The sequence below is a fragment of the Harpia harpyja genome, chromosome 22 (genome assembly GCF_026419915.1).
Source record: "Harpia harpyja isolate bHarHar1 chromosome 22, bHarHar1 primary haplotype, whole genome shotgun sequence".
In the NCBI taxonomy this organism is placed as follows: Eukaryota; Metazoa; Chordata; class Aves; order Accipitriformes; family Accipitridae; genus Harpia; species Harpia harpyja.
The window spans coordinates 20,698,416-20,722,345 of NC_068961.1; the positions used below are offsets into that span (position 1 = coordinate 20,698,416).

The 23,930-nt window shown below is 42.1% G+C and overlaps 1 protein-coding gene across 5 annotated transcripts in view; it reads right to left on the reverse strand.

Annotated features, from left to right (window-relative positions):
• Positions 1 to 19,463: 19,463 nt before the first annotated feature.
• The window catches only part of ARHGEF7 (Rho guanine nucleotide exchange factor 7), a 127,431-nt gene continuing 122,964 nt past the window's right edge, over positions 19,464 to 23,930 (reverse strand). For all 5 annotated transcript variants that reach the window (XM_052773623.1, XM_052773624.1, XM_052773627.1 and 2 more), the window contains one exon: positions 19,464 to 22,656. In XM_052773623.1, coding sequence (XP_052629583.1) covers positions 22,534 to 22,656 — 123 coding nt within the window. In that variant the 3' untranslated portion in view covers positions 19,464 to 22,533. The remainder of the gene's footprint in view (positions 22,657 to 23,930) is intronic.

Below are 23,930 nucleotides of genomic sequence, written 5' to 3' on the forward strand. Positions count from 1 at the left end.
CAACATTTAGTTTAGGAACGTAAGAAATTGAAAAACCCTCTCTGATTTCTAGTGGTAATAAATATTTGTGACTTTGGACATATTAACAAAAGTCTCTCTGTTGATATATCATCACTTTTTTAAGGAACATGAGTTTCCTAAATAAATAAAACAAAGAAACCCTGAAATTCACCAGGCAGGCAAGCAGTGTGATTGACGTGGCTGTTAGCTCATGAATACAAGTCAATGTTTTCACAGCAATTACATTATTTTCTTTTCCAACTATCATTTAACTGACTTTAAAAACAACAATTTATTTGGATAAATGTTCAAAGTCTCTATATGTTATTTAATCAGGCATTAATGACCAGTATATAATGACAGTATATTGTGCTGCCAATGTTGCCACATTAGTTTGACTTTAATCTGATACTGCTCTAAGTTTGTCTGGATAATTTGATTATTTCAATGTCAAAATATATTTGGTGAAAGCATATCATTGGAATGATTGCTAAGGTCTGCCTCTGTGAAATGAATATCGATTATGGATTTATGATCAACCATAAAACAAGCCCCAGTATTTTTTTTTAATTCCCAGAGAAACCTTTTTTTAACTAAAATACCACATTTTTCATTTTTCATGGGAGCTCTTCTCATAGACATAGCAAACAACACTTTATAGGCATCTTTGGGCAGAAACTAAAAGGAAGAAGACTTTCAAAAGTAAAACTCTTAGGAAGGACAAAGTTGAAATCAATCAATGCAGGTGAAGTAGCTTCTTTAGACTCCTACTGGAGGGCCAAGAAACCCTTTCTAGAAATGCTTGAATTTACAACATCTTACCTTGCACCCATCCTGTAATGACCCTATCCAACCCTCAGTCCTCCCAGTCATTGTACAAGCATTAGTAGCTTGCAACATCCAAGAAGAGTTTAGTTTTAGGTCAATAGCAACCACCATCTGTTGTTCCACCTTCACAGTCTCTCCACCACTACTCCAGGCCACCTGGGATCAGACCGCACAGTCCTGAGGTCAGGCTCACACAGCCAGCCCTTCAGAACACATTAGCTTCTACTAGCATTGCTCTAACTGCAGCCACCTCAGAGGAACAGTTTGGGGGAGATTCAATTTCAGACTGAAATGGGTAAATTCAGGTGTTTGTGTGCTGCGCCTCTAAGATCCCATTGCAGCCAGCTGAGATCTAGTCAACACAGTCCTAGCTATTTACCCTAAAGCAGTTGCCAAAGTATGGGTAACTGGTTGAAGCCCAAAGTGGAGCTTAGGCAGCACCGAACTGACCAAACGTGGGTGTCTGCTTGTAGCAGAATAGTGGAAGCGATGGTCCCAAGTCACTTGCAAATGCAGCGGGCTGTGACCCAGCAAGACTGGATAAATTGGTGCATCTGTAACTCTTGTGACTTCACAGCAACGTGGTTAGGGATGTGTCTGGGAAGTCTTTGTTAAGGGATGCAAAGAGTTTGAGTAAGTTGTTTGCCCACAGAAACATTGTGCCGTTTGAGATGTCTGAGGCATCTGTACAGAGCAGGCAGATAGGACGTGACCTGCAGGAAACTCGTTTCCTTCTGCCCAATTCTGAACTAGAGGTCAGGAAGGATGTGGGGGCAACTGAGTTAAGCCTTGTGTTGGTTATGCCTCAGTGACAAGACTAGAAACTTAGATAATAAACATACATGGAGAAACCTGTTTGAACACAGAGCAAACCTTGCCTTTGAGCTCAGGAGGTCCAGCTTGCAGAGACCCAGGATGCCACAGGAGCAAGGAAGGGACAGGTGACAGGCTAATATTTAAAGTGGAAAATGGCAGGATAGACAAATTCCAGCTTTCTAAAGCAAGAAAAAAAAAAGTCATGGTACAGAGTTTTTGTGTTGTTTGAAATGTGGTAAGGCCAGAAATTTAAAAATTTAAGCAAAGCCTAAAGCTATCCTCCAGAATTACCATTTCAACTCATGCATGGCCAGTCTCCAAAAGCATAGACATACCTGATGTCCTAGGTGAGGGGAGGGTAGACCCCTTTGGACCACAGACTGGGATTTCTGAACCTCAGCTATGACTTTTTTTTTCTCCTTAATGTCAGCACAAATAGTTATAAAGATCAGAAGAAAAAGAGCATCCTGGGCTAGACTGCAAAGGCACTAAATGAAGAACAGGAACATTAGGGAGACAGAGTGAGGTCAATTCCAGCTTTATAGCAACAGTAGATTTATAGACATGGGGTTGGCTTAAGGAGGGAAGCCCAGGGTCACAAATGATAGAATTTATCACTGTTGGCAGTAAATATGATGTACAAGGCAAGGACAGTACTGAAGCCCCAGTAACAGTACAATATACTTTTCTAGGTGGAGTTTGGTCTTTGAAGTAGGCTCTTACACCTCATGTCTCTAACAGACTTGTCAAGGATGAAGAGGCATCTCATATGAAAAGTGATTTACATATCAGAAATGTGAAAAGTCAGTTTCTGCAGTGTTCATAGAAAGAAAAAAAATACACAGAAGAAAAATACACCTTGAACTGCTAATATTTAAAAAGTATAATGTGAACAATAAATAGGAATATTGAAAACGAGAGTATGAACAAAAAGCAAGATAAAAACAGCCCTGTTACAACATCAATTTACAGGGTTTTAATTTAGCCTGTGTCTGTCAAATAAGGAGGAAAAACATTTTCTGTTTGCCTCCAATGCCCACCGTCGTGGGCCCAGCCGTTAACAAAGCACCACGCAGCCGCTCGCTCGCTCCCCTCTCCCCGGCCACGGTGGGATGAGGAGAAAATACAAAGGCAGGCTCGTGGGTCGAGACGAGGGCAGGGAGGGGTCACTCCCCGCTTATGGTCAGGGGCAAAAGGCTTGGGGAAGAAGCAAAATCAATTTAACTTACTACAAATCAAAACAAGGATACCGAGAAGTAAAACCAGAGCTTAGAACCCCTGCCCCCCCGCCCTCCCTCCTTCCCGCCTCAACTCCGCTCCCGGTTTTCTCTCCCTCCTCCCCACAGCGGCGCAGGGGGACGGGGAATGGGGGTCGGGGTCCGCTCATCCCACCTGGTCTCTGCCGCTCCTTCCTCCTCAGGGGGAGAACTCCTCGCTCGTCCCCGGCTCCGGCGTGGGGTCCCTCCCGCGGGAGACAGTCCTTCACGAACTTCTCCAGCGTGAGTCCTTTCCGCGGGTTGCAGTGCCTCACAAACTTCCCTGGCGTGGGTCCTTCCCGCGGGCCGATCTTCAGTCACAGACTGCTCCAGCGCGGGCTTTCCCATGGAGTCACGGCCGGCCATCTTGGGGGACACCTGCTCCCCTCCATGGGCTGGGGGAGGACAGCCACAGGCTGCAGGAGCATTCCGGCCTCGACCGCTGCTCGGGGGCTTCTCTCACATCCCACTATCCCAGAGTGTAAGCAACCTTCCCCTCTTAAATATGTGATCCCAGAGGCGCTGATTGGGTCGGCCTGGGCCAGAGGCGGGTCCGCCTTAGGGCCCGGGAGGCTTCGAGCAGCTTCTCACAGGAGCCGCCCCTGCGGCCCCCTCCCCTGCTGCCAAAAAAACCCAAACCGCACCACAGAAACCCATAACACCCGCCAAAAAATAATAAAAAAAAAAGACAGGTTGAGAGCCTCTTATTTTTTTGACTAAGGTTAGTGTCATTAATTGTTATTGCAGATCTTTAGGCTTATTGGAAAAAGAGACAAAGAGAATTCCTGAAAGAAGTCAGGAGCTTTTTTGTTTGTTTTGAAAAGGGAAAACGAGAAGGCAGGAGGAACCTTCAGGAGCTGAGAAGAAACAGCACCATCACAGGAGGCAGCATGAGAGAAGGCACCAAAAAAATTCACCATACCCCAGAACCACATCTGAGTCTGCAAGAACCACAAAATCCCACTTCAGAATGAGAGCACCTGGCCAGCACTCAACAAGTGAACCTGGAGGGGCAGGAGAGGGGACTGAAGTGCAACCCAGCCCTCTACCCATGGTATTTTTCTCCTTACAAATCCTGGAATATATACAATATTGTAAGATCACCATCTTGATCAACACAAAAGAGACTAAACAGGCTTGAGGAGATGGTCTCCCAGAAGAAGAGACACCACGTCAAAATCATGTGTCTGACCTGACGGTGTTAGAGATACCATCAAACATGGGTTGTCCCCTCTTGACGTGCTCTCAAGGTAAGATTGGTGGGGAAAGATAATATCTTCTATAACACTTTCTGATGTATTTGGAAAAGGAGAAGAGCTCTTAGGAACATAAACCCTTCTGAAGAAGCACCACACCTCCAGCTAAAGGCAGAATGAGCACAATACCTGTGAACTTAAATTAAGTATGTTAATGAAATAGTAGCAGTTGATACCCACTGAGCAGAGGGAGGCTGTTAGTAAAAGTGGAAGCCTAAGGTAAAGAGAGGAAAAAAAAAGAGGTAAATATTGCCTATGGAAGTCAGAGACCATAACAGCAGTACAGTGCAGCAAAAATTACAGTGTGGATAAGCCCAGTATTGTTGCCAATATTTGCTTTAAGTTGTCTGCCAGGAAGAATAACTTCAGTCACTGTCGAGTCACAAGCAAACAGCAGAACACCCAGCCTTTCCGCAGCCCCACAGCTCACACCCTCAAGCATTTCTAACACCAACAGAAGATGTTATAACCAAGTTCACAACTTCTTCCCCCGTCTAGGAATTCTCCAAAATCTTTGCTGAAATAAATATCCATCTCACTCTGTATTTTCATAAATTAAAAGAAAACCAGATTCTCTGCATTTATGAGTACTAAAGATCCATAAAGAAGATATGTATTACCACAGGTCCAAAATCACTAACACAATTCCTTCACAAATCCCAGAGAACTTTATTTAATAGGGTCACTTTAAAGTGGTGACCAGTACCTTGTAGACAAATGCCTTTTATGAATGAATAAGGAAAATGAGAATATTTTTAGTAGATTTTATTGGTGTTAGGAATATTTTAGGAGCTATGCAGATGACAGTCAGTGTGACAGTCAGAAGAAGATTCAAAATGCTGGTGTATAGTTTTGTGCTATATGGAGATGCAGGATTTAATGATCAGTGGAATTCTTAATCTCTTTTTTGAGTCTTCCTACACCATCTTTTGGCCTTCTGCAAAAAAGACAGCATTGTTAGAGGAGTAAGAGCCTCCTCACTAACCTTTGCTTCTAATACCTTAGTGTGTAAGGAGACCAAGGTGGGCTAGGGTGGCTGTCTTCAGGCAAGACATGTGCTGAAGACTAATTGCACCCGACCCTCCACCAGCTACAAATAAAGGCCAAAGCTAGACAGAGAGGTTGTCTCCACATCCACATGGGAGGAAATGGTAGGGTGGCAGCTGCATCTTCTACCATGAAAGTCTGGCATCGAGAGCTGGGAACGCTGTGGCCACCTCCTGTGGTCTTGCAAGGGTGTATTGGACTGCCCTTGCTCTACGTAACTTTGAAATCTAACTCATAGCTTATATAAACGTGAACAAGTTTAGCCTATAATTGCACAAATAGCAGCAAGGCAAGCCACAGCATTGCTACATTACCAGGGAGCAAGAAGTAGGCACTAAGAAAGAGAAGTCTAGGGGGGATTCAGTTTGAGATTCAATCACCTGAATCTAGGTGCTGACATGAGCTGGGTGCCCAAGCTCCCATTGCAGCCAACAGAGAGACAGGGCTGGGTTCAGTTGATCAAATGTGGGTATCTAGTATTGTTTGAGAGGAGCTGGGGTTTCTGACTGGCCTCCAGCAGGGCAGAGATTTCCCACAGGTCCTATAAGACATCTGCATGAGGCTGACAGATATCTTAAGACCTTAGGGCACCAGATTTGGCAAGATATGCTCATATTTAGGTAACTGAATCAAGTTCCATTAATCAGCAGAGTAATGGGAGCCCAGAGCAAGGTTCAGCTCACCCCCTAAAGCAGACATCAAACGGCTGGATGGCTCTCTGGGCACCACAGACTGTACTGACTTGCTGTCGGGAGAGCTTGGACACCTAGCACACACAAAGGTGCCTACATTTAGATGTCTTAATTGTAGCTGAACTGGACAGTCAGGGCAGGATCCAGCTGCCTAAGCAGCTCAGGACCGTCCAAAAGGGCACAAATCATTTTTCTCAAACTCTCCCTTCAGTGGGATAAAGTTATAATCAGCCTGTCATCCTTTTTCCACGGCTGAAAGGAATTAGTCACATCAAATCACCATCCAAGCTTATATGGCAGGATATGCCAAATAGCTTTGTTGTGGCTCACCACACAGGTAATTCTCATACCCTACCTTCATTCTGTATTCCCTGGGCAGGCAGCACAGACATTTCTGGGGATAAAAAAAAAAAAAAAAAAAAAGAAGAAAAAAAGAAGTTCAATATCTGTGAAAGCCCCTATAAACTTGAAATCAAGTTATATATGGTATTAATTCAATTTTGCCAAAGTCAATAGAATTACATTTTCTTTATGGAGTAAAAGCACTCACCTGCTGTACATAAATACAATGAAGACAACCAGGACAAGCATTATCAAGCTGGCGAGCACTTTCACATAGGCTGAAAAACAATTCCACTTTGTCATCTACAAGTCCTCAACATTGTTTCTTCCTCCTCCTTTAATGATGACAGCAGCCTGCAGATTACATGCAGGAGTGGCACAGACAGCACACATTCAGTGACATGATTAATATTAGATATCACAGGAACAGCTTTTCTCTTCCAACGTGTGCCACCTTTTCACAAGTTGGAGATACTCATAGGGTACTGTTGGAACAGATATGGGTAGTTTAGACCCTTAGCTGAGACTTCCTTTTAGTTTTCCTTAAATGAGGAGTGTGGTCTCCACCTTTGACTTGCAACAGGGGAATTATCTTAAGAAGAAAATTAAGAAGTGACCAATTCCTTTGAGATATACGCAGAAACAAACATGCAGAGAAATCATGCTTTCAGCTCTTACAAGATTTTTCATTTTTCCTGCAATCTGAAAGATAATTCTACCTTTCAGACCCTCCACAAAGTCATACTTTTTAGCCTTGCTCGCTGGGGGAAAAATCATGAAAAGTTCATGTTAAAAGGTAGGATGCCAAATAAAAAAGCCCCCAAATGTACCATTAGAAATAGTAATAATATTGTTATCTTAACTACCATGACATTTAAAAAAAAACAGTTCTTAAAAGGCTGGAGGTTGGCTGCTGGAACACTAGCAAGGTCACAAAAGCACCTTAAAACACGTTTCATTTACCACAAAGGAATTAAGTCCCTGAATATCTTTGTACTGGCATTTAAATAAAATATGAAGCATTTCAATGTTCTATGTCTATTTACACAGCCAAGGCAAAGGGTCACGGGATTCCCATCCCCGCTTTATAGGCTCACTTGCATCAAGACAAGGAAGGTTTGAACTCTGCATCCCCACTGGCCGGCAAATTCTCTAGTTGCTGGGTTATCACACAGTGAGGGAGGAAAGGACCACTGCACAGACAGCACCTGCGCTTCCCTACAAACCCACCCTGAAACACTCTGATGTTTTATTATGGGGTCATTGGGATCAAGCATTACAAAATGTCATTAATTTTTCCCTCTTTTGGCCAAAACTATTTACGTAATTTAATCAGGATGTGAAACTCTGAGCAGCCTCAATGAAGCAGCACTTTTTGGCAAATAGATTTGTATGCAAAAAACAATACCCTTTTCTCTGCACAATATTTCTTTCAGCAAAGCCTCATACTGAGTCTGAGTTAAAGGTGCCCTGTGCCAGAAGAAGCAATACCACACACCATCTTCTCTGCATGCAGCATGAACCTGCTACATTGACAGTGAGTAAATGAAATAAATGGGGAAATGTTGAGAAGTAAATTTTACACAACATGAAATAACCCAATTCTCAGAAAAGGATACTGAAGCACATGCATATGCGTGTGTGTATGTTTTGCACTTGTTTCACAAAGCAAAAGGAATTAGGAGGAGAAAAAATCAAATATGAACTGGTTGGGGCAAGCTGGGGCTGGGAAGCTTATAATGCTGTAATCTGAGGATGAAAACATGACTCTGCAATTCACTGTGTCTGCTGTTCCTTGACTGCCCTAAACTGTATGTCAGAAACCTTTTTCTCCACTCTGGAATTAAAATCTGTCAAGCAAAGATGAGTTCCTTACTTGCACTGCTCTTCAGGCTAAAGAGTTATAGGTCAGTAATTTTCCCCCTTTTGAGTTTCATTTTATCCCATTACCCACTCCCAGATAGATACTGTCTTCATTTTAGTATAATTTTTAAAAAATCCTTTCCTATCTATGGCATTACACCATTTTTTTTTATTCTTCATTATTATTTGTCCAAGCTTCTTGCACTGATCTGGTTTAACTTTCTCCTGTTCAGTCAGTCCAGGTAGCCTTTTTATATGAAAACCAGATGTTTTCAACCAAGATTTTTAAGAGAACAGTATTTCAAGTATCACAGAATTGCATAAATACAGATGTAACTTATACACACACGACCCATACAGAAAAAGCTAAAGGAAAATTGTCCATCTCACTTCCCCCTGAAGGTGCTCTTTTAAGATTTCTCTCTCCCTCATGGAGAAAACATGCCTGCTCTACATTTTTACAAACCTCTTCCATAATTTTTCTGAGTATATTTATTTCTGCCCCTTTATTGATAAAGATCTTGTTCTCTTCTCTAACATGTCTCCTTCTTGGCCTGTGGCTCTGTGAGAGGAAGCTGAAACCAACCTTCTGAAATGCCAAGTACAAGTCAACTTACAAACATGAGCCTAAGTTTTGGACAGAACTGAAACACTAGTCAGCCTTTAGCTGTCTCCAAATAGGCTGATTTCTCAAAGATTAACATAAATAGCCTGTCCTGAACATTTTTATAATGAACCTTTAAATAAATTTTAATTGCAGTCTGGGTATTATTCCTGCAAATCCTCCTCCCACATTAACCACATGGTTGAAGGAAGCTCTCTTGGTTCATTTAATATCAACAATGTGATGCTAGTTGCCAGAGGAGGACGCAGGGCCATAAGGGCATCGATCAACTCGAAATGAGAACAGAAAGACTGTGGCAGGCTTCCATGGGCACAGGCCCCTCTCTTCCTGCCTGAGACATGAGCACCACAAACACAGTCCACGAAAAGACATTAACTCCAAAATTAACAGCAAAGTCTGGATCTGAACAATGTTATCTTATTTTTTTAAATACTTACATGGCATAGGTTTCAGATAACTATCTTGCCCACAGAAGGAGCAGTCTGTGGTTACGTACACCTCTCCTGGCACTTTTTAGTGATGTATTACATAAACATGAAGTTCACAAACTACAAAACAGAAAAAAAGAGGAAAAAAAAGGCAGTGAATTTAACATTAGCTTTTCATTAAATTTCACTGAAAGTAGTTGCATTATCTTCATAGTCACTGAAAGTGAAATCTGTAATGCATATCTAGAATAAATTAAAGCTTGAAGCAAACAAAATAAAGGTAGAATTGACTGTTCATAGCAACACAGCCTTCAAGTCATAATACACTTCAGTGGAAGACTCCTGCTGATGCCAGTCTAAATAGTCCAGCAGAACACAAGACAGACTGAATATAACAGAAATTTTGAGATTCAATTTGTAACTTATAATTAATCCATATTTTACTGGATTATAAATGTAAATTATCCACATCAGAGGATTTTAGGATTTCAAGTCTGTGTAATAGAATAGAAATTTTTACTCCCATTTTGACAGGAAAGAAAGAAGATAATGAATATGTACTACAGAAGAAGATTAAAGAAAAGTACCCATTCTGTGACTGACCATTTTCAATATATTTACAAGTAGTTCAACATTTTCATCAAGAAAGCTTTTTATAATATAAAGTGGAAATGAGATTGCAAAATGATTACAACTAGAAAAAAAAACCTAAAAATGGGGAGAAAGCTCTATGCTGGCACGTTGAGAGGATCACACAAGAGACTGCCTGCAACAGAAAAGAACACGCTAAACCCACAGTAGGGGACACCTCCCAGATGCAGAGCTAATGTTAACGGAACATAAACATTAATAAGTCTGGATTAAAAAAGAATTTTGGCTCAACAGAAGCCCTTTGGCAGCTGCACCTTTGGAGGTGTCTGTGGTCCAGACCGTAGGTGTGAGTTGCATACCTGCCTCCCCGTAACTGCTTAGGAGAAAGGGAAAGCCCACTCCCCAGTTCAGCAGCCAGTGGTACCGCAATTCTCAAAGGCAGCCTCAGAACCACTCTATGTCAGCTGTTTCCATTAGCCCTGTCTCATACAGCATTTAAAAAACGGTGTGTGTATATATATACATACACATACATACATATATATATATATAATGGAAGTACAGGAGTGCACCGGCATCTCGGAGTACTTCTGTGCTGCAGTACACAATGCCATTGTGGTCCAGGAGCATGTACCCTGATGGTCGGCATGAAGCACGTGAAGAGCGTACCGTGTCATTATTTGAGCTAGGACCCATGCCAGCTACACTGCAGCGTTGCATACCTGCCCAGCCTACCTTCAATCCAGGCATTTATGAGTAAAATTCTTTCAGCAGCATCAGCAGCTCAAGCCCACTGGGTTCTCTGGTTCGTTTTCCACCCTTGAGGGTTTCCAAGACCTGACTGGACAAAGCCAGGAGCAACTGGGTCCGAACTCAGAGCTGGCCCTGCTCTGAGCAGGAGGCTGGACTAGAGACCTCCCAAGGTCCCTTCCAGCCTGAATGGTTTTATTCACGTACCTCACCCATACCAAAGCCTGTACTGCTTTAGCTCATCCTACCATCAGGGCTCTGGCAGAGATGATGAGGTAGTCAAGTTCAGTCTTGTTCTTCTGTGCTACAGTCACATCGCTAATTCCAATATAGGCTTATGAGTTCTGAAATTTAGCAACTGTGGCAAACCTGAGCAAAGCCCACTTAACACCTCTTAAAAAAAAAAGCAAGCACCTGGCAAGCCAGCCTAAGTGTGGGACATATTTGGTATGGGTTTAATGTCTGTCTTCCCAGAGGCAAATCTAAGCAAGAAAGCTAAGTAAAAGAAGAAAAAGGGATTAAAAGACCAGCCTGCTTGATATCGGTCTTTCTCATGGCCAGTGGGGAAATTTTCTGAAGGTCCAACAGGGTTTAGATACTTAAACCTCCTTGAGCAGATATAGAACCCATAGCCCAGAAGGACTTTTTACTCTTTTCAATATGGGTTCAGGTTTTCTGCCCCTCACTGCTAACACTGGAAGGTTGTTCCAAGTCCCAGTTCCAACTTGGAATAAAACCTGCCAGTAGTTTCCAGCACCAGTTGCTATGCTGCATCTAACCTTGCTTGATGCTAACTGCAGGAAGTGATTAGGGTCCCCTTTTTGGGAAAATGACAGCTATGGTGACAGAAGCCACCACACGAAACCACAGAGCTGCCAAGTGCTGAGGAATAACAAAATATTCCACTGAAAATGGACTGTAAACATGCAGGAGGCTGGATCTGGCAAGATACAGTGTCTGCAAGCCTGTGAAGTAGCTGGAGGCTGTGCTGGGTTTGGCTGGAATTGAGTTAATTTTCTTTATAGTAGCTTATACGGGGTTATGTCTGGATTTGTGATGAAAACAGTGTTGATAACACACCGTTACTGCTGAGCAGTGCTTGCACAGCCTCAAGGCCTTTTCTGCTTCTCACCACACCAGCGAGGAGACGGGGGGCACAAGGAGTAGGGGGGACACAGCCGGGACAGTTGACCCCAACTGACCCAAGGGATATTCCAGACCATAGGATGTCCTGCTCAGCGTATAAAGCTGGGTGAAGAAGGAGGAAGGGGGGACGTTCGGAGTGATGGCGTTTGTCTTCCCAAGTCACCGTTTGGCGTGATGGAGCCCTGCTGTCCTGGAGATGGCTGAACTCCTGCCTGCCCATGGGAAGCGGGGAATTAATTCCTCGTTTTGCTTTGCTTGTGTGTGTGGCTTTTGCTTTACCTGTTAAACTGTCTTCATCTCAATCCATGAGTTTTCTCACTTTTACTCTTCCAATTCTCTCCCCCATCCCACCCGGGGGGAGTGAGCGAGCAGCTGTGTGGGGCTGAGCTGCTGGCTGGGGTTAAACCACAAGAAGGCAGACAGAGGGAAATGAAGAAAATGCCAGAGCAACAGGAAGAGGTCCTGAGAGAGAGGATTATTTGGGAGGATTTTAGGCACGGTCCTGTTTAAAACATTCTTTTCCTTGATTGCTGCTGCATTCAGTGAGTATGTAACTAGCATGGGATCCAAAAACCCCACAGGATCCCACATCTCAAGGTAACCCCTCAAGTACCAAATAGATGTACGTACCTGTCAATGCACCAGAGCCAGGATTCACCTGGATATACCAAAATGAACATCTGCCCTGCTCTCCCCTGAACTATATTCCCCTCCTCACATTGCTGCCCTGAATCCTACCATGAACTGTAGTGCTGAAACACCCGGCTGGGCATCAAGACCCAGGAGGCTCAGCCTGGTACAGACAAATAGTAAGAAGGTATCCAAGGTATCCAAGAACAAATTCAGCTCTATTTAGAGAGTTCGTCCAGGCTCAGTGCTCTCGGGCGTCAGTACAAAACCCACGTTTCATTGTCTGCTTTGGACACAAACAACACGACATCAGGATAAATATAAATGAGAGAAGAGGGGCTAGCAGACCTCTGACTCCCCCAGCCTGTACTCCTACATCATGGCTGTACACAGCTTTTATTAGGATTGTGCTTGTTCCAGATGTAATATAATATTTATGACCAGCTCCTCTGGATCTAGTTTTCTTTTCCTACAAATTTGCCTATACTGAAAAATGCATTATATAGGATAATTCATCAAACCACACAATCTCCTTACAACACAAAGTCTCATATAGTGGACAAAGATAAATTAGAGTTTGGTGAGGTGTTCTGTGAACCTTATTTGTTCATCATGTTTCAAAATCTAATAAATTGCACCAGATTTCAGAAGGACTCAGCTTTTGCCAAAACTCTTTTCCATATTTTATATTTTTCTGACGAGTACACGACTGAACTGTACCATTACACTTCTGAATCTTGTTTACTGCTTTACCACAGTTTAAAGTAGCGGCATGAGTCATTTACAATATGTACAATTTTGCAGTGAAGCGCTACAATATTGACTGTTTACATTTCAGAATTCTCTCTCATCAAATGTGCTTTTTTCTAGCCCTGAAGACAGGTTGTGTCTTCCCCTGTGGCCTCACATAATGGAAGTAAATATTTTACTCTTCATACTCTAAGTATGTAAATCCAAAGTAAATATTTCCATCCAAAGCCGTTTGCTTTCTATACCGCAACTTATGAAATAACAACTTGCCCCATCTATCACTATTTCAAAGGTGAATGTTCTGAAATAACTTACTTTTAGTCATCTTCCAAAGCCTGGCAGGAAATAAAGTTCACGGGGTTGTCAGTCATTGCCTTCCAGGTATGCTTTGACACATTCCCTTCAGCCTCACTACCCCAGTTTTGGCAGAGGAGAGGCATATACCTGTCTGACAGTCTCAGCTACAGCAAATTGCTAGGTTCAGCCTACCAACTTGTGCCCCTCAAGTATTCCCTTTTTGCAGTTTTCGCCTGTACAGGTAGCACTTCCAGAGACCAATCCCTCACAAAACAGGGGCTGAGGAAGAGATCTGTCATCTGGGAGGGGGTTTTTTGTTTCATACAACTTTTCATTTCCATCTCAGCTTAATATGGGCAGTCATGTTGGTTTCATATCCATTTAGTCAAATTCATTTAAAATATTTTTCTTTAAACAATTGTGCTGGCACATCCAAACAATCCCCTAGCAATCCCCTACAGTTACAGCCCCAGGACAGCATCTAAGCAGCCAGTGGGACAGCTTGGTTCAGACCAGGGGCTTTCATGGACAGGTGAAAAAGAGCTGGATTCAAGAAGATCAGGTCTGATCAGGGCTGCCTGAGGAATGGCCCTCGCAGAGCCATTGAGCCAAAGAAAAGAGATTGCCCAGGACCACACCAGCCAGCACAAAACCCATGAGCTCTGTGCAGTCGAGAGCTAGTAATCGAAGGGAGAAAGGGTTTGAGAACAACAGACCCTGAGCCATGAGCAGGAGGGACAAAGCACCAAAGAGACAGGAGGATGCATGTCTGGGACAAGTTCACAGAGCTGGGTTTCAGTGAGCGAGTTCAGTTTTGCTCTAGTCACTTTTGCTCAAGTTGCAGAGGATATCTGAAAGTCAGTGCGTTTCCCTTAATCAGTATTCCTCAACTTTTTAATATATATATTTTTTTCTTCAAATATCCACGGCACTGCTTCACACTGAATAGGGGGACAAAAATCCAGCAACACCATTCCAAAATTGTTGGGTAGCTGTTCTAAAAACAGAACTTGGCAACTAAACAAGCAAAGTGTTACTAGCTTTATGAAGGGGTTTTTAGCAAAACTGCAAACATCCACATGATCTTACGGCTGTCCATAGGCACAACCTCTAGCAGCTGGTAGGCTTCAGCTGTGCCAGAGGCACCCACATCCCAAGCACCCTATAAAATAGCAGTGTCTGATGCAACCCAGCTCTGTCATGTTAGTTTCAGTTGTTTCAAGGGTGACAAACAATTACATGTTTCATAACAAGTCTGTACACACCATTTTTACTTCACTTTCCTGAGGTACCTACAAAAACTACAAAATCACTTGGCCAGCTCCTCTGCTTCCCATGCTCCCTCCCAATCACAACAATTTTTGAACCTCCCAGTGGACTTCAACCATGTTTGACACAGGGACCGAGTTCTTGAATTTCCTATAAAGCAACACTCGTTAGACCCAAAAAGCCCTGTAAGTGATTCGCATTAAATCGAGACAAAAACAGATTCTACCTCATTAAGGCAGATCACGGAGCGCTTCCAAGTGCTGCAGGACTTGATCAAGGCAAGAGGCAGAACAGCCTCACACCAGCACATTTTTGCCTAGGGACCAAGTAATAGCTCACCAAGTAGTTTAATATGTTATGATGTGCACAGTCACTGCCTGCAAAACACATGAATGTGCAGAGCAAACGATGTCAGTGCTTTCTAACCTTACAGCTTGGAGATCTCACCTGAACACTGACAGCAAGTTTACGGTCAATGACACTGAGTGACTTGGAGGGGGGGAAGGCCAAGCCCTTGGCTGGAAGGAAGCTGTGAGGAAGCACGCTAAAAGAAAATGCTTCTTCATGGCACATGTCTGCTCTTTCTGTTGGCAATGCTATGAAGAGAAGGTTCTGGAAAGCCATGGGTTCAGCTGGAAATAAAGGGGGAAAAAGGCTACAGGGAATCTAAAACGGTTGAGAAAACCAAAGCATTCAGTGCAGCTCAGGCCAGGAGCTTCAAGTTTAGGGGTAGTGGCTTTTCCAGCTGCTCAGGACCTGCCTCCCATCCTCCTTTCCCCACAGTACAGGCCGATGATCGGTAAAATAGTCCTGTATTTTAAATTCCCAGCAGAAATCTCACTTGGTAAAGTAGATAGTAATGAGAGAGCGCAGTGGATGGAGCACGCATTGCACCATCTCAGTGCTTTCTCAACTCAATCTCAGAATGGAGAGTTCTTGTGGGAACAGGTAAGACCAGTCCTGTAGCAGTGGATGTTTCTCAGTTCCACAGAAATTCTGCCTACCTTAGAGTAAAGCCTGAGATTAAACAAGCTAGTGATCACAGCCAAATTCCTTGCTTAGTTTCACCTCACAATAAACCTGATCCTATGTTACCTCCACATTGCGTTGTACTGAAAGAGCCCTTGTGATGCTGAATGTACAGCCACTGTGATAAGTCATGCATGACACAGGGAAGTGCTAAAAAACCTGTACAAATCCCAGACATGTGGCTAGGTCAAATGCTGCATGAACACTTTCAACTGTGACTGTCTACTTTTGTTCTACAGGACAAAAGGTTAATGGACTGCATTTCCTGGACCTTGAAAAGCAGCTCCAAAATACATAAAAAGCTAACTCCAGTCAGTTATAAAAGCATACAAAAGTACTAATATTAACAAATTCAGGGGAACTGTGAATAGTTTCTGACAAAGCAGAAGCTAACACAGTCCCCTGCTGGAAAAATACTGTAAAAACATGCTATTTCTGTATTGCTCCTCTATGTCTACTGCAAACACGGAGCTATCATAGCCTGCTTGACAGGCACGAGCTGTCTAACAAAACCTGAGCAATACACTGGCTAAGGAAAAAAAAAAAAATGTTTGGGGAATCTCACCAGGCCTACCTAGAACATCAGACTGGACATCAGGAAAAGGTTCTTCATTGAGAGGGTGGTCCCTCACTGGAACAGGCTCCCCAGGGCAGTGGTCACAGCACCAAGCCTGTCAGAGTTCAAAGAGCGCTTGGGCGATGCTCTTAGTCATATGGTTTAGTTTTAGGTAGTCCTGTGAGGAGCAGGGAGTTGGACTCGATCCTCATGGGTCCCTTCCAACTTGAGATATTCTACGATTCTGTGATATCCTGGGTGTCACATATGGCACGCCACATTCCTGGGACTGGTGCACAGCAGTAGGTAAAAGCTTTCTCACTGCACCAGTCTCCATTGCCTTTTAGATGTCAGCCTAAAACCATCCTCATGATCAGACTCACTGCATATGCAGAGGAGAGTCAGAAGGATACGGTGAGACATGCACAGGGCCTTACCTGCCCAGGCTTGTTAGCACTGCCATGTTAATTGGAAAGCCAGCAGATATGCCTGCAGGTATACATGGCACAGCCAGGCAAATGGGGGACAGGACAGATTCATAGCCACTCAAGACTGTTCTTGGGGTAAAAGCGCAGGAGTAAGCTCTGCCATGCATAAAGGAAAGCCTGTGAGTGTTCAACAGAGGAAGGGAATGAAATGAGTGAGAATGTTCAGGAACTAATGGGAGCATCTGAGCAAATTTTGGACTGCTAAAATCCGCACTATGTAAATAGCTACACAGTTGTAACTGTTCACAGTAACTCACTGAACTGTAGCTCTCATTTCCTTCTAACAACACAAGAATTAGATTTGGGCCTGAACAGTGGCTTGAGGGCAGGCACTTAAATTAATGAAAAGCTCAGGAGGTTAATTTAGTTCCAAATCCAGGCTCAGCTCGCCTTCCAAGATGATATTTGATTCACATGAATTAAAGAGAAAGCTCAAGTGTAGAGCACGCAAGGTGAAATATGGCAAGCATACATCCCTTTTCCAGATTATGAAGCATGCCTTGCAGAGCAAATTCATCTCAAATTTCATCTCAGCATTTCTCCAAAGTGCAAACTCCACATTTCTGGGACCCTTCAGCACCAGCACTGTGGAACTCGTGGTGTACATCTAGATACATACACATTTCACCCACACTTTCCCTATTTTAGGCCTCTCACTCGCATAATCAACAGTTGTTATATGCTCCTTCCTTTCCCATCTCTTGCCCTATCATAGCAAGCAAAGGTGTCCACTGCAAGCGGGTAACAGCAGGTTCTGCTCCTAAATTACTGAGCCTACTAGGTGTAGCAGCTCCAACAGGATGTAAATTAGATACCCCTCAGACAAGCAGCAGCAGTTCAGGACACAGCTGAGTCTCTCAGCCAAAATGGTGGTGCCTCAAGGAAAGCGTATTTTAAGAGTGCAGCAGCAAGGAAAAAGTGCGAGAAAAAGCCCTGTGAACACCCAGGTCAGTGAAGAAGGAGGGGAACAATGTGCTCCAGGCACCAGAGCAGAGATTCCCCTGCAGCCCATGGAGAAGACCATGGTGAAGCAGGTTGTCCCCCTGCAGCTCACAGAGGTCCATGCCAGAGCAGATATCCACACTGCAGCCCATGGAAGTCCATGCCAGAGCAGATACCCACACTGCAGCCCATGGAGGTCCACGCCAGAGCAGATATCCACACTGCAGCCCACTGAGGACCTCACGCTGGAGCACAGGAGGGCGCACAGCAAGCTCACTACTACCCTGAACTTCAGGAGAGCAGACTTTGGCCTCTTCAGGGATCTGCTCGGTAGAGTACCATGGGATACAGCCCTGGAGGGAAGAGGGGCCCAAGAAAGCTGGTTAATATTCAAGGATCACCTCCTCCAAGCTCAGGAGCAATGCATCCCAGTAAAGAGGAAGTCAGGCAAAAACGCCCGGAGGCCTGTGTGGGTGAACAAGGAGGTCCCGGACAAACTCAAACACAAAAAGGAAGCCTACAGAGGGTGAAAACAAGGACAGGTAGTCTGGAAGGAATACAAAGAAATTGTCCGAGCAGCCAGGGATCAGGTTAGGAAAGGCAAAGCCCTCATACAATAAAGTCTGGCCAGGGACATCAAGGGCAACAAAAAAAGCTTCTATAGGTACGTCGGTGATAAAAGGAAGACTAGGGAAAACGTGGGCCCTCTCCAGAAGGTAACAGGAGACCTAGTTACCCAGGACATGGGGAAGGCTGAGGTACTCAGTGACTTTTTTGCCTCAGTCTTCACCAGCAAGTGCTCCAGCCACACTGCCTGAGTCGCAGAAAGCAAAGGCAGGGACTGGGAGAATGAAGAACTGCCCACTGTAGGAGAAGATCAGGGCATGTAGTGATAGGACAAGGGGTAATAGTTTTAAATGGAAAGAGAGTAGATTTAGATTAGATGTAAGGAAGAAGCTCTTCACTGTGAGGGTGGTGAGGCAGTGGAACAGGTTGCCCAGAGAGGCTGTGGATGCCCCAGCCCTGGCAGTGTTCAAGGCCAGGTTGGATGGGGCTTGGAGCAACCTGGTCTAGTGGAAGGTGTCCCTGCCCATGGCAGGGGGATCAGAACTAGATGATCTTTAAGGTCCCTTCCAACCCAAACCATTCTGTGATTCTGTAAAGTTATAAAATGCTACACGTAAAGTCCTCTGTTCTTTTTCAGTGTACCTCCTTGCTAAACTAAGCTGGAATAGGTATTTCACACATCTAAGCTCAGTTATTAACCCCTTCAAATGCCTTGTCTAAAGACTAAAACCAGCTTTAGAAACAAATGACTCCCTACACTTCACCCATATCTCATCACCCTGCATAAAGCAATACCTGTGATGTTCCTACCATAAAAATCATCCCCTACCCTATTTCAGGTAGCACCAACCAAATAATGTCCCTATAATACACACTTATCACAAATTTCAGGAGGTCTATTCAGATAAATCATGCATGTTGACAAGTATTTTACTTTATTTATGCAGTGATTTGATTTTCTAGTGTTTCTTGCTTTCTTCCCTTTTATTATCTTCTGTCTTTGATCTCCTCCATCTCTTACATTACCCTAGGAGATCAGGTCGCCAAAGAAAGTGAGAATTCCTCAGTGCAAGACAGTTAAGATCCTCCTTCTCACCCCTCTAAACAACCCTTGCTTTGTTTGTTTTCCAGGCATCAATTTCCTATTATAAAAGACCATGAAAAAGCCCTTTCAAGGTAGTATATCAACTATTAAATAGCAGAGGTTATTTATATGAAAGGCAAAAAAAATTAAAGCAATTTTCCTTCTTAATCTCACAGCCCACATACTACATGAAATGTAACACTTCATAGCGTAGGGGAAAAATCATGGTTTAATTACAACAATGTAGCATAAACACTTTAGTAGTCGATACCAGGATATTATTGTGACGTCTAAACTAAACTTGAGTTCTCCACAGATACCGTAAACAGACACTCTAAAATCCCTAAATGATTTGCATTAAGAAGGTTTATACAAAGGCGGTCAGTTGTTCAATCTTTAAGGTGTCATGACATGGCGAGACAAACACACATACATCAGTAAGTACAGAGAAATGTTATGCTACATTTTGGACAGTTCAGAACTGAAAGTGCTTCACATCTATAGGATAAGAAATGGCTTCATCTCCTCATCCCTAAATGATGAGAGCAAAGAAATAACCCTTTAATAGGTTAAATAAACAGTGCCCCATTTATCCATGCTTATATAAAGTTTCCAACAATTCAGAAGGTCCATGGTGAAATTTACAATCTATGTACAGTATAACAAATTGTCAAAGAAAAAAGTTCAGATACTCCTAGCTTCCCAAAAGCCTGAAGCTCGCTCTCTGCACTAGAGACAAAGGCTACCTACAATATTAGGTGGGGGTTTTGTCCATTTTCTTTTCTTTTTTCTTTTTTTTTTTTCTTTTTTTGTAAAAATTAGTCATCCCAATCCACCTTGAATAAAATCAGTCCCTAAGTCCTAGTCATATTTAACAACTGCTTAATCCCAGTGTTTAAGGCATGTTCATTAGATGTCAGTATAGGGGTACTGTCAGAAATGATAATAATCACAGGTACGAAGAGTCAGCAAATTTACATAGCAATGTCACTCTTTACAATATAATGTAAAACAAATTGTTATGATGGAAGTTGTTCCTGAGTTAAAATTTGCTAAATACTGCTAAGGTTAATGTTTTCCTTTTATACGTCTTCCTCTGGAATGTCCTTTCACGTATGCCCAACTGAAAAATTAAAATTCACTCCGAAAATAGCCTGAATGTCAGAAGGTAAAAATGTTAGCAAAATTCTAATTATATTGGCATTCCCAAATCTAAATTTAGCCAAGATACTATGAATTTTCAGGGTTCAGTATCACTTAGCTTTTAGCAAGAGTACTTTCTAAATAAGAAGATAAATATAAATGTCAGTCCACATTTTTGTGCAACTGCAAACAACAGGAAAATATTTTGGCATCAAGAATTATCATAAATTTAAAGTTCTGCACATAAAAGTAACTCTGATACTGTAGACATTTTTAGTTTTCTTATCCAGTCTCCTCCTTTAGAATAAAGAAAGACATTTTTACATTGTAGGAACACAAATTAAAATACCTACAAATATATTCAAGCTTCTTACATCAGACAACTAATTGTCTATTCAGATTCTTAAGTATCCATTCCCACAGAATTGTTTCTCAAGTATGTAATCATTGACTTTTCTTTCCTATTTAAAAAAAGCTGCTCTTGGCTGAGAAAAGTGGATAGCTTTAAAAACAGATTTCTTCATTAGATTCAAAGTGTGCATGACAATTCTTACTACGCTAATCATCCTGGCTCCAACTCATTAAAGTTCATATAAACATTTGCTCAAGTCTGAGCATGAAACTGAACAGGAGTTAAAGGGCACTAGGAAATCAGGATGACAAAAGGTGCGACTTGGGTCCATGCTATACCTGCACTTCTGACTGTCAACTGAAGACAAACCCCTCAGAAAATTGCACCGTCTGGAGTTTAATCCAAAGTTTGCCAGAATCAATGAAACACTTATAATGAACTTTAATGGGATTAGTATTTTAAGTGCTCCAACTGAAGCTCACCATTTGCAGTGACGCAGCATCTCCTATTTTAAATACGAGAAAAGATTGCAGTAATTGCACCTATCAGACTAGGGAATAAATGTTCATTTACGTATTTTTAAATCTGTCAGCAGTGCAAATTATGAATTACAGTATGATTTAAAAAAAAGTATCTTATTTCCAGATTTGTTTCCACTTAAATCCTAGTAGGACAGAAACCAGCAACACACTGAGTAGACAGGGTGGGAAATGAATGACTGCTACCACAGTCTGGGAATTCCAAACAGAGAGTCTTACATAGTGGTATAAAAACAAAGCTCTGAATGAAGTTTGGCCTAGCCCATGTGTCTTACGCACAAAGGTTAGCTAAAATTTAATTGTTATGACCATAAAATATAAATAGCAACAATTTATTCACAAAATTCTGGATTAGATTGATTTTTTTGCTTTAACAAACTGCATGATCTATTAAATTATCAGCCAGCTGTATGTTTAAGCACAACAATAGAAAATGTAGTACATAAACACCTAAAAATCACAGTCATAAAAAGCAGGCAAGTACATCAGTCTTTTGATGGCCAAAGCACAACAGATTAGTCTGCCAAACAAGTGTACATGAACGTAAATCACGGGCATTAGTTTTGTTAAAAATTGTTTCTACTGTCAATAAACAATCTTCTGTATTTTAATACTGTTCTTAAAGAATTGTAAACTGTTTAAAAATGTATGCACAGACATAAATAACAGTGAAGGATTTAAATACAGTGGTCAATAGGAAAATTAGGTTTTCAAATTTGCATGTGTGATGAGTAGGTAATTTGGAACAAATCCATAATTATCCACAAAGAACTCTGACCTTTCTTAGGTAAGACAGTACTGCCGTCATTTCTAACACTTGTGACCATTATAATAACAAGAGAAAAAAACAACATATCAGCCCTGATACATCAATCACATATGCATTCAAAATTACAGATATTTACAAGAAAAATATATATTTAATTAAAAAGCCACTGAAAAACATGGACTTTTAGTCAGGTGCTGCACTTTCTGCAAAATGAGGTAATTTAGATGCAAACAAATTAAGTTTAGTAGAGTTCAGGATCCACTGTCTCCACACTTAAAGTACAGATTGCTTCAGTAAATGGCTTGACTGGTTCTATATGTTCAGAGCAAGAAATCACTAGATCCAGTTAAATCCTGTTTTGTAGTGCTCTTGATGCAACACTGACTAATGTCAGAAGGCTTCCCAGCTCAGTTTTACAACTGGTCTTTCAACAGAAAGAAAAAGGGGAAAAAAAAAAAAAAGAAAAGAAAAAAATTAGTTATAAGTTGGTTTCATCCCAAGATGGGTCATTCATGTTCTTTAGAACTTTTCTAACAAGCTTCTCCAAGTCCTTGCGAGCTCTTTGTTCTTCTTCTAATGATTTCTTCATCTTTTTATTATCCTGTTTAATAGAGACAGAAATATTAGTTGGTTTTTTTTTTTAAACAGATCTTTTCTGACCACACATACATTGTCAATTACAAATTCTGAAGGCTCTTCTCAGTAAGACTATTAGCTGTTCAAAAGCAAAGCCTTCTATTAAAATTTCACAAGTTACACACAGTTACTTCACACAATGCAACAAAAACCACCAAATGGAAACTGAGCTATTTCCCATTTATACTTAGGAGTCCTTTATAATGCAAGTGCTAGCAACAGATGGCCAATAATCTTGAATTCTTCTGCTCAAATCTGATCAATGAAGAATAGAATAGATTTGTTGTTAATGGAGAAGGGAAATGGAGCAATAAGTAGAGTAAATATCCCCTCTAAGATTCCTCCTGTGATTATAACTAGTTTCACAATCTCAGAAAAGCTTCTTAAAACTTAATGCAAATTAACTTGCTTCATTAGGAAAGTAGATAGTTGAAAGGAGTATCTTGAAAACCATTATGTTCTCTGGAAGATGTTTTGTGACTAAATTTTAAACCAGACAGATGACTACCAACAGTCTAAGAGGAGTCTGAATTTCAAGGAAGACCACCACTCTGCATGTGTATTAACGAGTGAGTCAGTTGTCAATATTTAGCGCCATCAGGCGGTATTGAAATATCACGAACAAAAGGACCGTAAGGATGTCACTGACCAAACCACGGTAATGCTTACACTGTTCAATCCTGTACAGGCCAAGGTGATGCTAGCAACAGCAGGGAAGCAACCAGAAGATAAGACAACATTATGTTAAGGCCCCAAGACAACCAGTCTACAGGTGTGTAACAAACACGGGTCTGCAATCCAGGGGTCCCACTGGACTCCCATCAGCTGTCATCTACAGACCTTTGTAGAAACAGGATGGGATCAATAGCTGCTGCCTCATTAACTCCATTCCCTCCTCAAGTCTGTTGAGAAACTCAGAAATCTCATTCTTTTCTTGTAGGTACAGACTTAATTTCTTTTCATTTCTTTATTAATTTACTGCCAATTCAGGACTGTACTATTCAAACGTAGTGCCTGTGGAGCAACAGCTATAAATAACCTATGGAAGTTGCTACAGGAGGGATCCCACCTCGCGTGGCAATTCTCACCAGAAGGCAGTCCGGTGCCTACACCCACCAGTGCACTAGGTACTCCCAGAGAGCCTTTATCCATAAAGCCCTTGGTCACTCGGGACCTTCCCGGCTCAGAGATCATTTCTGCCACTTCAGTTGGCAACGTCACAGCAGCAGACCAAGAAAT